Source organism: Seriola dumerili, unplaced genomic scaffold (assembly GCF_002260705.1).
Source record: "Seriola dumerili isolate Sdu_G_001 unplaced genomic scaffold, Sdu_1.0 BDQW01000319.1, whole genome shotgun sequence".
Lineage (NCBI taxonomy): Eukaryota > Metazoa > Chordata > Actinopteri > Carangiformes > Carangidae > Seriola > Seriola dumerili.
The window spans coordinates 3,268,851-3,285,692 of NW_019174574.1; the positions used below are offsets into that span (position 1 = coordinate 3,268,851).

At 40.9% G+C, this 16,842-nt stretch overlaps 2 protein-coding genes across 2 annotated transcripts in view; one reads left to right on the top strand and one right to left on the bottom strand.

Moving 5' to 3' along the window:
• The window catches only part of patj (PATJ, crumbs cell polarity complex component), a 120,968-nt gene extending 113,403 nt beyond the window's left edge, over nucleotides 1-7,565 (bottom strand). The window contains exons 1-3 of the mRNA XM_022759034.1: nucleotides 7,551-7,565; nucleotides 3,571-3,648; nucleotides 3,265-3,443 (exon numbers count right to left, since the gene is read on the bottom strand). Of these exons, the coding sequence (XP_022614755.1) occupies nucleotides 3,265-3,443; nucleotides 3,571-3,592 (201 nt within the window). The 5' untranslated portion in view covers nucleotides 3,593-3,648; nucleotides 7,551-7,565. The remainder of the gene's footprint in view (nucleotides 1-3,264; nucleotides 3,444-3,570; nucleotides 3,649-7,550) is intronic.
• Nucleotides 7,566-8,644: 1,079 nt separating this feature from the next.
• tm2d1 (TM2 domain containing 1) overlaps nucleotides 8,645-16,842 on the top strand; it is a 9,556-nt gene continuing 1,358 nt past the window's right edge. The window contains exons 1-6 of the mRNA XM_022759101.1: nucleotides 8,645-8,785; nucleotides 9,570-9,643; nucleotides 10,161-10,269; nucleotides 10,905-10,996; nucleotides 13,147-13,220; nucleotides 15,806-15,958. Coding sequence (XP_022614822.1) covers nucleotides 8,652-8,785; nucleotides 9,570-9,643; nucleotides 10,161-10,269; nucleotides 10,905-10,996; nucleotides 13,147-13,220; nucleotides 15,806-15,916 — 594 coding nt within the window. The 5' untranslated portion in view covers nucleotides 8,645-8,651 and the 3' untranslated portion in view covers nucleotides 15,917-15,958. The remainder of the gene's footprint in view (nucleotides 8,786-9,569; nucleotides 9,644-10,160; nucleotides 10,270-10,904; nucleotides 10,997-13,146; nucleotides 13,221-15,805; nucleotides 15,959-16,842) is intronic.

Below are 16,842 nucleotides of genomic sequence, written 5' to 3' on the forward strand. Positions count from 1 at the left end.
GCTGCTGCTTGTGTTTAGATGACACTTCAGTAGAGCTGCAATTATCAATTAATGATAATCCATTAATTTACTAGTTAAATCTTCTCAAATCTGAAAATTTACTGCTTTTCTCTGTTCTATCCGATTGTAAACTGAATGTTTTTGTGGCTTGTGGAGAGTTTGTTGAATAAAAAAAGGACTTTGAAAACATCATCATCAGCTTTATTATCAGGTTTGTTTCATTATTTTCTGATATTATATAGTCAAACCGATTGAGAAAATAACTAGCAGATTAATCAATAATGAAAATGATCAATTGCAGAGTCTTGTCTTGTCTTGTGAGGTTGTTGCTAGACTGTCTTGTTTGCTCGTTTTTTTGTCTCTTAGTGTTCTTAGTGCTTAGTAAACAAAACAGACAAAATTACAATTTGTAACCAATCTGTATGGGAGATGAATAAGCCTGTCAAAATCAATAAAAAAAAAAAATATATAAAAATATAAGACAAACACAAAGCAAAATAACTGATTAAGAATTAAAACAATATTAACACAAAACATTTAACAGAATCAAAAAACATAAATAAAAACAAAGATTACATTAGCTAGGTTTAAAAACATAATAATGAAAATAAAACCTTAATCCTTACACTAAACATCCAACAACCTTGGCTTCATTTGTCTATATTTCTCAAAAAAATGTTTTAACAATTATATTATGTTGGTCAAATACTGTAATCTGCTGTATTAAACACACTAAATGATAATGGTCAGTGTTACAAATGGTAACTCAGGGGTCTATAAAAATGCATTTAATCTATTTAATCTTTAGTCTTAATAAAAATTGTTGGGTGAAGCATGTTACAGATTACAGACGGTTACAGTCTAATGTAATGTCTTACAGAGTCTGTGGTTTGGATGTTCGGATTTGACCACTGATCAGGACGATGGATGAAGGATCATATTGTCACAACAGTGCAGAATGAAACAGCATAAAAATATCTTTATTCCAGCAGCATCACTCATATGAATAAGTTGTAGTAACAACTGCATAGAATCAATGTTTAAATTATTTATTTTTATTTACCTTGTGCACACGGTGTTGTCTGTGCTGAGTGTTACATGTGTATCTGTAAGATTGACGACTCTTTTTACTGCAAACAAAAACAGTAAATAAAGATGGACGTAGCCTCTGTGACATCACCCATAGATTTCTGAGGCTCAGAGTGAGCAGATCCACTGTCGCCATCTTGGCAGTGTCTGACTCCACCCCTAACTCCCAGCTTATCCAAAAATGGTCAAAGAGGTGGAGTGTGTCGGTTTGTGTCAAACATACGCTCACCCACCTGTCACTCAAAGAGGCCACGCCCTAAATTCTCCATAAACTTAAGCTTTAATAAAATGTTAACAGGTGAGTTATATAAACAGGTGTCATGAAGGAGGAAATTAGCTCTAGAGACCAAAACTGTTTTTGTACCAGGCTGTAAACATGTTTATTTCTGCTGTAAAGTTGGACATTTTAACATGGGAGTCTATGGAGACTGACTCACTGTTGGAGCCAGACTCTAGTGGTCATTAGAGGAACTGCAGGTTTTGGTTCTTCGATGTTGACTTCACGTTTCAGCCTCAGAGGTTGGTACAACTAAAGTAACCTAACCTAATGTAGATGTTTGAGGAGCTGCTTGTTGTCTGAACAGAGGATGAGATAAATCTGTCTGTCAGAGCTGAGGCACAAATTTATATCAATGGCTGAGATGACACAAAAGATTCAAAGTAGAAAAACTGTGAATCTTAGCTGAAAGCAGTGCCACATTTTGAACTCATTCACTGGCTGCAAAGTCTCAGTATAACATTGTACACCCATCATCAGTGTTGGCACTCACTGATGCTCCGGTGTGTGAATTGGAGTAAATCCCTGCTGCAGCTTCTACTGTACATGTGGTGGAAAGACTGAAACCAGGAGAGTGGAGGCTGTTAGAGCAGCACATTAATGAACATGGACTCACAGCCACACAGTCACATAATGGCCGAAAGGTTCAGCTGTCCACATACTTTTGGCCATGTGGTGTATTTATTTTTGTAATCTCTCTAAAGGCTGAAAGTGTGAAGTCCATGTTGGACTCATGCCATAAACTTCCACCAGCTTCAGGTTTTTACCACCAAACAAAAGCAAAGATCCAACACAGAAAGAGAGAGAGAGAGAGAGAGAGGGAAAGAGAGACAGAAAGAGAGATGGGGAGGCGCCCTTATATGCAAGGACGTTGTCGAGAAGAAAGAAAGACATGGAGGAAAAAAAATGAAGCGGAGAGGCCTGGGGGTAAGTGGGGAGGAGAAAGGAAAAAAAAAATCAATAGATTCCTCTGCAGGCTCCCTCTCTCTGAACAGGTAATGTATTAATGACCTTTACACTCACATTGTGGAAACTTATCAGTCTGCGGCTTATTTAGGCCAGGCTGACGGAGCAGGATCCCGAGCCATTTCATCAATACCGCCTCGACAAGGCCGTTACTCAAACCAAGACACTAGATATTAAAGCTTGATAGATCCGCAGAGAGCCGGGGGAGGGAGGGAAAATAAATAAAGAAAGAGAGAGAAGTCCCTGCTTCATATACCCTCCACCAGCTTCCACCGACGCATTCATAGACTCAGCTCTGACCTTCGCAGCACTTAGAATATGAAGCCCAGCGTCGGTTATTGCCATTATCTTAATTTGGCCTGCAGATTGTTTATTGTAAAGGCTCCACGTCAGGACGAGCTGGAGCTGAATACAGATGCAGGCAATGCAGAGGGGCGTCAACGTCCCCACTCAGCTCCACTGACAGGTCACAGTGTGGACAGGAGGCGGCACAGCGCCGATATCTGATAGGCTGTCAACACCTGGGTGGAGTTACACATGTCAGATCTGATGTGACACGATCATTAGTCTGCAGCGCTGATGTTAAATATAGCTGATAAAACACTGATCTACATTATTACACTGTGTGAGCAGAGGAAGAGAAACACCTGCTGATGTCATCTAATACAAAAAACCTGCAATTACAAACTCTCTCTGAAAGTATTCACATTATGTTCTTAATGTGTCAGGTTTTAGAGAGAGGTGTTTCTATGAATAATGCTTCATGAAGCTTCACAGGTGTTGATTCACCTGTCTGGGCCCCAGAAAAAAGTCAGTGGATTGTTGATTTTATACAAAGCTGAACTGCTTTATGACCCGTGTCAGGGAGTGTATGTAGACTCTGCTGGTTCTGCTGTGGTCCGGTCTCAGACCAGGTTCACTGTGTTACTCACCTGGCTGCGGAGCTGTTTGATGGAATGCTGCAGGGTCAGGATGTGGTTGAACAGTGGACTCTGAAGGGTCTCCCTCAGGTTTCCCAGGGTGTCACTGTGGGTCCACTCTTCCCTCTGGACCAGTTTGGAGTGCAGACGGTCCAGAGCTCCCAGTACCTGCTGACGCTCCGCTGAGGACACTGAAGACAAACACACACAAAGTAAACACAAAGTGAACAGGTAAACAGCTTGAAAATGTAAAGACAAATAATAATCTTCACTTCAGCTGTGAGCTTTGTAAAATATTGAACAGCTGAGAGAATGTACCTGTCGGGACATTTTCAAACATCGTCGTCCCTCTGTCTTTGTCTCCGTTTCACTCTCTGTCTGTCGTTCTGGATCAATCTGAGCAAAGAACAACAGAGAAGAACATTATTTCACAATTATTTCACAATTATTTCAAATACTGGGCAACAAAAGAAAAGAAACATAAAGACATGACTGACTCCAAATCTGTACTGTAAAGGCTCAATAGCTAACTTTCTAACAAGAAGTGTGAAGAAACTACAACTAAGACACATAAAAACACCACAAAGAAACATAAACCCACCACAAAGAGACACAAAACCACAACAAATAGATGTAAAACCACAACAAAGAGAAGCTAAACCACCACAAAGAGACATAAAACCACTACAAAGAGACGCTAAACCACCAAAGAGACAAAACCACCACAAAGAAAAGCTAAACCACCACAAAGAGGCATAAAACCACTACAAAGAGACGCTAAACCCCCAAAGAGACAAAACCACCACAAAGAAAAGCTAAACCACCACAAAGAGGCATAAAACCACTACAAAGAGACGCTAAACCCCCAAAGAGACAAAACCACCACAAAGAAAAGCTAAACCACCACAAAGAGGCATAAAACCACTACAAAGAGACGCTAAACCCCCAAAGAGACAAAACCACCACAAAGAAAAGCTAAACCACCACAAAGAGGCATAAAACCACTACAAAGAGACGCTAAACCCCCAAAGAGACAAAACCACCACAAAGAAAAGCTAAACCACCACAAAGAGGCATAAAACCACTACAAAGAGACGCTAAACCCCCAAAGAGACAAAACCACCACAAAGAAAAGCTAAACCACCACAAAGAGGCATAAAACCACTACAAAGAGACGCTAAACCCCCAAAGAGACAAAACCACCACAAAGAAAAGCTAAACCACCACAAAGAGGCATAAAACCACTACAAAGAGACGCTAAACCCCCAAAGAGACAAAACCACCACAAAGAAAAGCTAAACCACCACAAAGAGACGCTGAACCACCACAAAGAGACACATCACCACAAAGAGATGCTGAACCACAACAAAGAGATGCTGAACCACAAAGAGACGCTAAACCACCACAAAGAGACACAACACCACAAAGAGACGCTAAACCACCAAAGAGACAAAACCACCACAAAGAAAAGCTAAACCACCACAAAGAGATCATAAAATCACCACAAAGAGACGCTAAACCACCGCAAAGAGATGTAAAACCACAACAAAGAGACAGAACACCACAAAGAGAAGCTAAACCACCACAAAGAGACGCTAAACCACCAAAGAGACAAAACCACCACAAAGAGACGCTGAACCACCACAAAGAGACACATCACCACAAAGAGATGCTGAACCACCACAAAGAGGCACATCACCACAAAGAGACGCTAAACCACCACAAAGAGACAGAACACCACCACAAAGAGACGCTAAACCACCACAAAGAGACAGAACACCACCACAAAGAGACGCTAAACCACCACAAAGAGACAGAACACCACCACAAAGAGACGCTAAACCACCACAAAGAGAGGCTTAACCACCACAAAGAGATACAACACCACCACAAAGAGACGCTAAACCACCACAAAGAGATGTAAAACCACAACAAAGAGACACAACACCACAAAGAGACAAAACCACCACAAAGAGACACACCACAAAGAAACACTGAACCACCACAAAGAGACGCTAAACCACCACAAAGAGACACAACACCACCACAAAGAGACACAACACCACCACAAAGACACACTAAACCACCACAAAGACACACTAAACCACCACAAAGAGACACAACACCACAAAGAGATGCTGAACCACCACAAAGAGACGCTAAACCACCACAAAGAGACACAACACCACCACAAAGAGACACAACACCACCACAAAGACACACTAAACCACCACAAAGACACACTAAACCACCACAAAGAGACACAACACCACAACAAAGAGACACAACACCACAAAGAGACAAAACCACCACAAAGAGACACACCACAAAGAAACACTGAACCACCACAAAGAGACGCTAAACCACCACAAAGAGACACAACACCACCACAAAGACACACTAAACCACCACAAAGAGACACAACACCACCACAAAGACACGCTAAACCACCACAAAAAGACAGAACACCACCACAAAGAGACATAACACCACAAAGAGACGCTGAACCACCACAAAGAGACGCTTAACCACCACAAAGAGACACAACACCACCACAAAGAGACACAACCCCACAACAAAGAGACACAAAACCACCACAAAGAGACACAACCCCACAACAAAGAGACACAAAACCACCACAAAGAGACACAACACCACCACAAAGACACGCTAAACCACCACAAAGAGACACAACACCACAACAAAGACACGCTAAACCACCACAAAGAGACGCTAAACCACCACAAAAAGATAGAACACCACCACAAAGAGACACGACACCACCACAAAGACATGCTAAACCACCACAAAGAGACACAAAACCACCACAAAGAGACACAACCCCACAACAAAGAGACACAAAACCACCACAAAGAGACATAAAACAACCACAGAGACACAAAACCACCAGAGTTATAAAACCACCCGAAGAGACACAAAAGAAACCACAAAGACACAAAACCACCACAGAGACATAAAACTATAACAAGGAAACACAAAACCACCACATAAAGACATAAAACTACCACAAAGAGACACAACCCCACAACAAAGAGACACAAAACCACCACATAAAGACATAAAACTACCACAACGAGACAGAAAACCAACCACATAGAGAGACACCACCACTACAAGGGGGGACAGGGGGCTATAGGATATGTTACATATAAAATGCAGCCATTTATTGATATTTTTAATAACTTTGAATAACTATGAATCATGTACCACGACAATTTAGTTATCAAGCAATACAGATAAAATATAGCTTAGCTGCATGCGGCCTTTGCTTTGAAAATCTAATATACATCTTAAATTATTGTATATTTTTCTTACTGTCAACAAATCCCATGAAAAGACCAAAGCCAGAAATGTGTCCGACTCGGTGCTTTAACATTGAAGCCCCCTCCTCTAACATGTTTGTTTACAGTCTCATTTTCCTGTATGTGCTTCACCCACTGATGTATCACGCGATTAAGTTTACCCCCTGCTCAGAGCTCGTCCCTGTGAACCAACCCTGTCTGTGCTGCGTTCAGGTGTGTCTCTGTATCTCAGGTGGGAGGCTCTTTATCAGACTGTTAGCTCAGCAGAGCCGCTTTATCAGCACACACAGGGGCAAAAACACACAACACGACATTCCCCAAACTTTACACCAAACAGCAGGACAGAAACCAGCCTGAAAGTCTCACTCACTCCGGTAAATCAGTGATTGTGTGTGGGGGAAACTCACCTTTGCGCTCACCTGAGAAAGCAGGAAGTGAAACTCGACAGCTCAGAGGGGAGGGGTGAAACGAAATGTGAAATTAACCAATAAATTATCCCCCAGTTTGTCTGTTGTGTTTGTTTGAAAAGTGGGGTTTGAAACAGGAGCTTTTAAAACCGTTTAAATCATGGGATCAATGGGAATCACAGGCAGATTCAACTCGCAACAGGTGCATCAAACTTTAAAAACTGAAGGAAACTCGCTCTGACCAGCGGCGACATCTTAAAAACACACTTTAACTCAGCGACGACACCAAACTTAACGTCTCCATGTCTTTATAACCGTTAACTTCACTGCAACGACATTTAAACAACTTCTCCTCCATCAGCTTCACAACTTCACAGCAACACAACCGTCCGCTAACAGCCCGCTAGCCGCTAGCATGCTAACTTAGCTTCTTAAACAACGTCTGAAAAAATGTCGTGTCGTTATATTTGAAGCTGGATAATGAGTCGGGGGATGTAAGAACCAGTCAAATGCTAATTCACAGAAAACAGAGCGATTTCAAATTGTTCTGAACTGGTGTAAAACTCACATCAACTGGATCCAGTTTGGTACCAGTGTCGCTTTAATGCTGCTTTCGGGTACAGTCGGAAATACTAACTATGCTTCGATTTCAACTGATGTAGGTAATTGTAGGACTTAGGAAACATACACAAAAGCCACTATTCTGGAACACACTATGAAGAGGTATTTATGTTTTTTTCTTTGTTATGCACATTTTATTGTAATTTATTTATTTTTCATACTGTTTTTGCTTTATGAGACAAATTTGGTGCTGCTGTTTAAAAGTCTGATCTTCCTCTGTTTTACTTAGTTCAATAAAGGTTTTTTTTTTAGTTTAACGTTTTATTCTATAACAAAAATAACTAAAAGCCACAAGTCAATGAAAAAACTAAAACAAACATAGCAAAATTGAAAAATCTGAATTGTTTTTTGAGCTTGAAAGTTCATGCATGACATTGGAAAATAAATAATAAAGGTCGCTAAATTTAGTCGCTTTATGCAATTGATCACTTTGTAGTCAATTTACTGTAAAAAAAAAAAAAAAAAAAAACCTTAGAAAAAATGTATGATAATTTCATAATATTCATGCAAAAGTAAATAATTATTTAGGTAGGTATAGGTATATCTATATTACAAAACTATTGATGATATAGTTACAAGTGAAGAACATGCTGTTGTATAAAAGTGAGTTTTGAGAAGTGATTTAAAAGATACTACAGGTTGTATTATAAATACAATATATTATTAGAAGGCACCTGTCATATTTGACAATATTTAAAAAGAATAATTTTAATTTTACACATCAGCACAACAAAGAAAATGAGCAAAATGTCCCAACAATCTAAGTGTAATTAAGAAGCAGTCTTAATAAATAACAATAAATACATAAAATAATGATAAAAATCATTCACAGGTATGTCTTATTTTTAGCCACTAAATTAAAAAGAACTAAATGATATACTTTAAATTTAACTAGATCATACATACAGTTTACCCAGTTCACCCTTATCTAGTTGATAAAATATTTTTCGACAGTTTGTTCTCTTCATGTCGTATAGAGTGCTAAATTACAATGTTTTGGGGCGTCCTGAAAGCAGCATCCTGTCACGTGATAAAGTCGGAGTCAGTCATGGCGAGCTCCCGGACACGGCTGGTGTGTTTACGCTCCGGGATGTGGAGCCTGTTGTTTTACTGTGTTTACTCTCATTTAAAGGTGGTTTTAAGCGAAGACGTGCTCAGCTGTGAAAACCTCAGACTCGGACAGTATCCTTTAATCCATGTCTGTCAACTTAACGTGTAATTTAGAGGGAGAAACTTCACCTGGAGGAGGCGGCTAACGGCTGCTAGCTTGGTGAAGCTGTCAGCAGCTAAAACTGTAAATATTGATCAGTATTAGTGAAATACTGCAGTTACTGCCTGCAACTAGAGATTTACTTACGTTATAAACCACATATGGTCTGACAGGACAGGAACTGTGCCTCATATATTACTAAATGAACCCAGAAGCAGCCACATTGTTTATCTGAGTGAACAACAGGAGGAAAAAGTGTTCACGTCTGTAATACAGACACAACAAGCTAACAACTATCTAAAATACCTGATTGCAAATGATATAATTATATAATATAATTAATTATAAAATAATTGATTTAAGAGTCATTCGAAACAGGTGCAGTCAGAAACAGATCTGAAAATGTTTCTGGTCAAATGTTTCATCCCACTGATGCACAGTGTTAATAATGATAATTATAATAAAAATAATACATTGAATTACTTCAGTGCTTTTCAGTTTAGTCAGAGCTCAGTCCACGGGGTGGGGGAGAATCTGGTGGAGAAGATGACTGAGGTGGGGAGGAGCTGAGGGTATTGTAGTTTGGAGGTTTTTATGGTTCAGGTTTGAGACGCCTTTGTCTCCATTTGGTGTCAAAGCTGAAAAAACAGTCACAGTGAATAATCAACAGATCAGAGAGACTGGTGATGTTTCCTGATAATGAAACTCCTGTTCGTTCACTCCATGTTAATGTCTGGACTCCTTCACTCTGCTCATGTATCTCTGCAACGACCCAAAGATTGATGAAGCCACTCAGGAGCCGGAGAACTGCAGAGACACGACGGCCTGGGGTGAGGCACCGGACGAGACGTTTGTGACAGCTGTGATGATTTCGATGTTTATGTGAACAATCCCACATTCACAGTGTAAACAGTATGAAACTGTCGGCCACTTTAAAGCAGTTCTCACCAAAGAATATATCTGGATTTCAAAGTAATAGATGCTGTGGGTGGGGTTTTGTATTTGATGTGGATTAAAAACACTTTCCTCCATGAGTATTTGAAGACACTTGTATTATTGGAATAAGTGGCCGACTAGATAAACACTCAGAGTTTACTCACCAGCCATCAGGCTAAGAATCTAACTGACTGATATACAGTAGTGTACTGTATTGTAGACAATATAAAACCGTATACAACACGATTTATAGATGTATACAGTCTAGACCAGAAGTATTTGTTACACACACGTTGGATTTAAAAAAGGTGAAAGAAAATCTGACCGACAGTCATTCAGAGAATCAGACAGCTTCAGTAGTCTAAGAGTGAGTGTGTGTGTGTGTGTGTGTGTGTGTGTGTGTGTTTTCAGTGGAGTGCCTCCCAGCTCCGAACATCAGCTGTCGACTCTCTAACGGGACGGAGTTCAAGTTCAGCGGGAAGGAGGTGGGCTTCAACAAAACCATCTCCTGCAGGAATGTGTGAGTGCTCACACACACACACACACACACACACTTCACTGACAGAGGTGTTGAACATGTTGTCTTGCTGCAGACAAAAACGTTACTTATAAAGTTTGTCAGTCAGGAGACAGCTGTTGAGGCTCATCCACTCAGAATGGACACCTGTTAATTTTAACAAAGAAACTTCATCTTACTCATTAATTTTCTGCTGTTTATCAGAGTCCAGGTATGGCTGCATTATGAGACAACGGGCCCCTGGACATAGACAAGTAAAAGGCCCCCACTTCCAAACTGAAAGAGGCACAGAAAGACTAGTTGTTGACATGTTGTTCCTCGTTGTTGTGGTTTTGTGTCTTTGTGTCTTTAACTGAGCTCAAGAAATATCAACAGTCACTTCATACAGAGGCTCTGACTCCTTGGGGCCCTGGGCCCCTGTAGGCCTGTTCAGTAATACATACATGGGCCCAGATCACACTAATTGATAAATGATATTACTAGGTGTCACAAAAGGTCAAATGACGTTCTCTGCTGTAATAAAAAGGTTTTAAAATTCTTAGATTTAATGTGAAGTCTCCTGTAGAAACCCTGGATCATTGTTCTGGTCATACTGATTATTGATTATTCTGAGGATTCTAATAGTTTTTTTCTTTCAGGAGCGGTTACTCCTACAAAGTCGCTGTGGCTTTATCTCTGTTCCTGGGCTGGCTCGGAGCAGATCGCTTCTACCTGGGATACCCTGCTCTAGGTACACACACACATGTAATGTAATGATTATAGCTGAGCAATAAATCAAATTAATCTATAGTTTTATGTTTGCACTATGTGAAATCTACGTACAACCTTGATAGAAAGGTCATTTTCAGTCAGAAATAGCAGATGAAGCCGCATCAGTCTCCTTCCATCAGGACAGTCATGTAAACTGTGACATCAATATCTACTCTACATGTATAACCATTTTCACAAGACAGACGGAGTGAAAAAACTTACATTTTTCTACATTTTCTGTTTAAAATCATGAAATGTCACCAAAAAAGACAATTCGGATTTTAATTTTTGGTTTTGTTGCCTCGTCGTACTCTTGATAATCAGTCTGTAACTGTTGATTATATTCATTATCAACTGATCTGAATAATTTATAATGGAACTTTAAATATTATGGTCCATAAATATTCAGGTAAGAGGGAAAAATGTATCAGCTGAGGCTAAAAATTCATTCTTAATCTTGAAAATTGAAATTGAGAAAACCTCAAAGTTCATTTAGTTTTCTGAGATTTTGATCTTATGACACCGTTCAAGCTCCGGATCGCAACCAAATAACCTGTTCCGACACTGCTCTCAGCTGCTGTGTCTAAAATCAAGACTCAACTCAGAACCTTAACTTTTAAGCTAGCACGGTTGAGAAGTCCTTACAGTGCTCCAAAAATCTACTTATCAGTGACAAACTCCATCTGCTGAGGAAGATCATGTGATATGATCAAAAGCTTCTGAACAGCTACTAAAAAGCTACTGAACCTTAACTTTGGAGAAGCACGGAGAATGTTTGTCAGTTAATCTGTGAGATTTTTGTTGACTTCGTCTGTAGGAAGACGTCGAAGGTTTTTACGCTCACTTTCAGAACAGTAAGTTCTGAGTGAGTTAATTCCCAGCAGCACCCAGAGGACACGAGAGGAACTGCTCGTGTCGGACATGTTTCCTCCTCCTGTTTCCTCCTGGAGCTGAACTATTGATGAAAATGGGCAGCATTGCTCTTTAACTGTTTCCTCGTTTTTTGGTTTTCCAGCCTGAATTGAATTAGTCTTTGTTTGTCACTGATCTAGACACAACAGAGCGAAACAACCCAGAGAATAATAGTGATGATTAACACAACAAGGACGAGTTATTATCAGCAGACTGAGTCTCCTCTCCCCTTCTTTTAATTAGACACCTGCAAAACCACAAAGGCTGAGAGGCTCTGCATGTGTGTGTGGTACTGGGGGGTGGAGGGGGTGGAGGGGTTTGGATGGAGGACAGCTGCACTGACGAACACCTGGCCTGAGTTGGCACAGGTTGGCCCGGGCCGAGCCAAGCTTAGCCTAGCCGAGCCAAGTCAGATTCATTTAAAAACAATCATATTACCGACGGCGTTGTTACAGAGCAGAACAAGCAAACAGAAAGAAGAAGATAATAAGATTTAACAGCAGAAGTGCTGTTAGTGTCCCCTACAGGCTGCAGAGGTAAATCCAAACACAATATGAACAAACAACAACATCCAGTCTGAGCAGCAGTGCCCCTGAAAACGTAAAGTTTGTGCTGAGGATCATTAGAATTAAAAGATTTATCCTCTGAGGAGCAGGAACAGGATCAGGGCACAGTAAATTCAAGAGCACAGATCAGTCATTTGTTTATCAGTGCACTCATGTTTGTTGTTATTTTCATTATCAGTGAATGTGCTGATTATATTCATGGTTAATCAATGAATCGATCAGTAACATGTCAGAAAATGGTGAAAGTGGCATCTGACCAACCGTCCGGAGGACACTCAGTGTACAGCTATAAACACAGTGAAGAAGCACAGATCCTCACATGGGAGAAGTTTTGGTGTTTTAAACAATCAATTGATCGATCATCAGAATCATTTCCTGTTTATCAACTAATTTTTTCAACTCCAACGACATGCAACAAGGTCTTCAGTTATAACGTGCACCCTAACCAGTGGTAACCAGTGGTAACCAGTGGTAACTGTTGGTAACCATTCTGATCGAGTCTGTGATTATAACGATGGAAACTGGAGTTGTGACACAGTATTTGACTCTGTGCCTGATGACTGACCTGGTCAAACTAAATGTGATTTTACTCATTCATTCAGATCGTGCTTTAAAGTGTCTTTAACACTGATTCCCTCTCGTTATCTCTCAGGTCTGTTGAAGTTCTGCACTGTTGGTTTCTGTGGAATCGGCACTCTGATTGACTTCATACTGATCGCCATGCAGGTGAGTTCCAGCCCCAGTCAGGTACTGGTCAGGCACTGGTTTGGAAACACTCAGATCTCTCAGGTCTCCTCCTACAGAAATGTCTGTAAATGTCAGAAAATAGTGAAAAATGTCCAACACAAGACTTCTTTAAAATTTTACAAAAACAGAATCCTCACGTTATTTTTGTTTGTTAAAGGCTTTTTGGGAAATGCAGAGCAGAAAATCAAAATCAATCTCACGTCTGTTCAAAAATATGAAGCTGCAGCCAGCAGCTGGTTAGCTTAGCTTTGCATAGATTGGGGAAACAGGGGGAAACAGCTAGTCTGGCTCTGTCTGAAGGTAAGAAAATCTTTCAGCTCCTCTAAAGCTCAGTTTTCATTTACTTGATCCTTAAAAACACCAGACAGTTAAAACACCAGTCTGCAGTGACATAGGAACTGCTCAGTCCAGAAAACTATTAAATTAGGGTCCATTTGGGGGCGTCGTGTGGCGTAGTGGTCTAAGCAGGCGCCCCATGTGTAGAGGCTACAGTCCTCGCTGCAGTTGGCCCCGGTTCAAGGCCCGCATTGGACGGCCTTTGCTGCATGTCATTCCCCCTCTCTCTGCCTCCCCATTTCCTGTCTCTATCTACTGCACTATCAATAAAGGCATAAAAAGGCCAAAAAATATACTTAAAAAAAAATTAGGGTCCATTTATTGCCTTTTCCCAGACCTTTCAACTGCATCTTCATCTGATAAAGCACACTCAGATGTCCTGGACATATGGAAGACAGAAACAATCATACTTAAGTCACACAAAGACATCTGAGCATGCTTCATCTGCTGAGAAAGACTATGATAAGCTGTGAAAGCTCCCTACAAAAACTGGTAAGTGGACACTAACGTGCAGGCGTTTTGTCAAGCTCCTGGTTATTTTCACCCCTCTTCTACAGACAGTAGTTCAGTGTCCTGACGTTCAGACTGATCTCAGATCAGTGATTTAAACTTGTCACGCTCCACATTAGCTTCATGTTTGCTCCTCAGCTCCCGGTTTCATGTCGTCTTTAAGACTGACACTTGTGATGAAGAGTTCCTTGTTTCCCTGGGGATCCATTTCAGCGTGGCACACGGCAGTGGAGCCTCATATTTTAGCAGCTAACTGCCCATCTGGGGGGAGGGTGGCGGCAAGTCTGATGAATAAACAGGCATCGGCCTTCTGATTATTATTAACACCCATCCATCGCGCGGCATCTCTCTGAGGCCCCGGGATGAATTATTCTTCCAGAAGTTTCTAATGGCCTGAGAGAGCGCGGAGGCAGATGGATGGAGCGAGGGAAACCGGAGGTGAAGGGACAAATCACTCCTTCCTGTTGAAGTGCTTTAGATAATAGAGGCTGGGAATCCATCACAGGAAGGGGTGAAGGGGACCTGCGATGGATGGATGGACGGACGGGCAGACTGACTGACGGACTGACTGACTGACTGACTGACTGACTGACTGACGGACTGACGGACGGACTGACTGACTGACTGACTGACTGACTGACAGACTGTCAGTTTAAACGTGAACACGGTGTGTGTCGACAGTCACATTTGACCGATCACAGATTTTTAGACTTTTCTGTTCATGAGAGAAACGATCATGAGGTTCAGCGAGATCAGAGCCTCAGAGATTTTATTTTCTCTCACTGTAGAAACAAAAATATTTGAGCTGAGACAATCAACAAGAACATTTTTAAATAGTCCACAAAATTTAAATGATGCCTGCATGTCTGGGGCCACTCAGTGCTTCTGTGTGGCCCCGGCATCCTTCAGATCACAGTTTGTTTTGACATTCAGCCAAATATGAGTGTGGAACTTTATGCTGGAACATAGAAACTGTAGAAACTGTAGTGATTGTTTTTTTTCGATCTTTAGTTAACCAGGAAGTTTCAGAATCAGAATCTGTTTGGTTGGGCAGGTATACAAACATACGAAGAGTGTGTCTTTGTTCCTCCACAATAATAATAGGAATAGAAATAGACGAAGATAAATAAAGAAATAATGCAAAAATAAGATAAAGTCTATTTGCAGACAGGTATGGGAGTTGTGAAATAGGATATAAACCTTTGAAATTAAATATGGATTGTGACATGGAGAAGAAATGAGGTGTATGGAATATATGAACGTTACTGAGACACATTGGGTCTGCTCATATATACTGCACATATATAAAACTCTGAGGATTATATATCTAAAACTATGTGTTTACACAAAACCAGAAATATTCATACACATTCTTTTCATCAGAATTATAAAGCCGTGCGTTCGCATGGTTCCACTTTATAAATCTCACTCATGGAAAAATTAGGCACATGTGCACAAGCCTCATTTCCACTCCCACAATTAGCCATAAACGGATGAAGACACTCCCTTAATCAATCAGTTTGTATAAAAACTCTGATCTTCCTTCATTGAGAAAGGGGAGTCTTAATGAGGCTCCAGACAGGTGTCTGAACACCACTTTAAATCACTGTGAGGAGAAATGTGCATCAAATGCAGCTTCATCAGAGCTGAAGTTAAACTGAAGGTTTATGTTAGTGTAACATTACCTGTTGTTGTTGTTGTTGTGTGTTCTCCTGCAGATCGTGGGTCCAGCAGATGGCTCAAACTACATTGTGGATTATTACGGCGCCCGGCTGACCCGCCTCTCCATCACCAACCAGACGTACAGGAAGCCTCACCTGTCCCTGTGAACACACTTGGACACATCCCCCCCCACCCCAACAGCAACACAGGTGAGTGAAGAGTCAGACTTTGTTGTTGAGTTACAGCTTTAGATTCACTCTCAACAAGCTGAAGGCTTGGAGCTCCCCGGTGGCTCACGTAGGGCATATATCATTAAGGCTTAATCCTAACCGCAGCGGCCCAGGTTTGAATCAGACCTGGGGCCCTTTTTCTGCGTGTCATCCCCCCTCTCTCTCTGCTTGACTTTCCTGTCTCTCTCTAACTGTGACTATCAAAATAAAGGGAAAAAATAACTTAAAAAAGAAACATGCTCAAGGCTTGTTACTGCCCCAACAACACACTCTAAACAGGGACGTGGAGAAGCTGCTCCTCCACTCACTGTGTTGAGGACAGTCTACATACATACACACACTCAGTGGACAGGCAGATAAACAGAAAGAGCTAAAGCATCAACTCACCTGACTTTGATTTGAAAGCAGCTTGATTAGAGCTATCAACACCAGTATTTGAACTGTGTGACCTGTTTGAATATTCAGTATTTACAGTCTGATTGTATGATCAGCCTTACCTGTTGACCTGTCACTAAACTGAGCTAATGAAAGAGTGAGGACAGCAGCGATCAAAGCCACTGCTGCTCAGATAATCACAACACTGAAGCAGAGGCAGTAGGTCTGTTTCCATTAACTTGCGTAATGCACAGTTTTGAATCACGAATCATGAGTCATGGAAACTTGAATTTAGAAAAAACTCAAAATTGTCACAAAAAAATGTATACAGGCAATATTTCACTAAAATGAAATGGAAACACTTTTCATAAGTCATGGCTCCTGTCGTATCAAGTGAAACCATATCAAGAGAGGAGAAAACCAGCTTTATTCTCACAACACCACTCAATGGAAACACAGAACATTCACAAAAGTGTTTTGTCAACTTT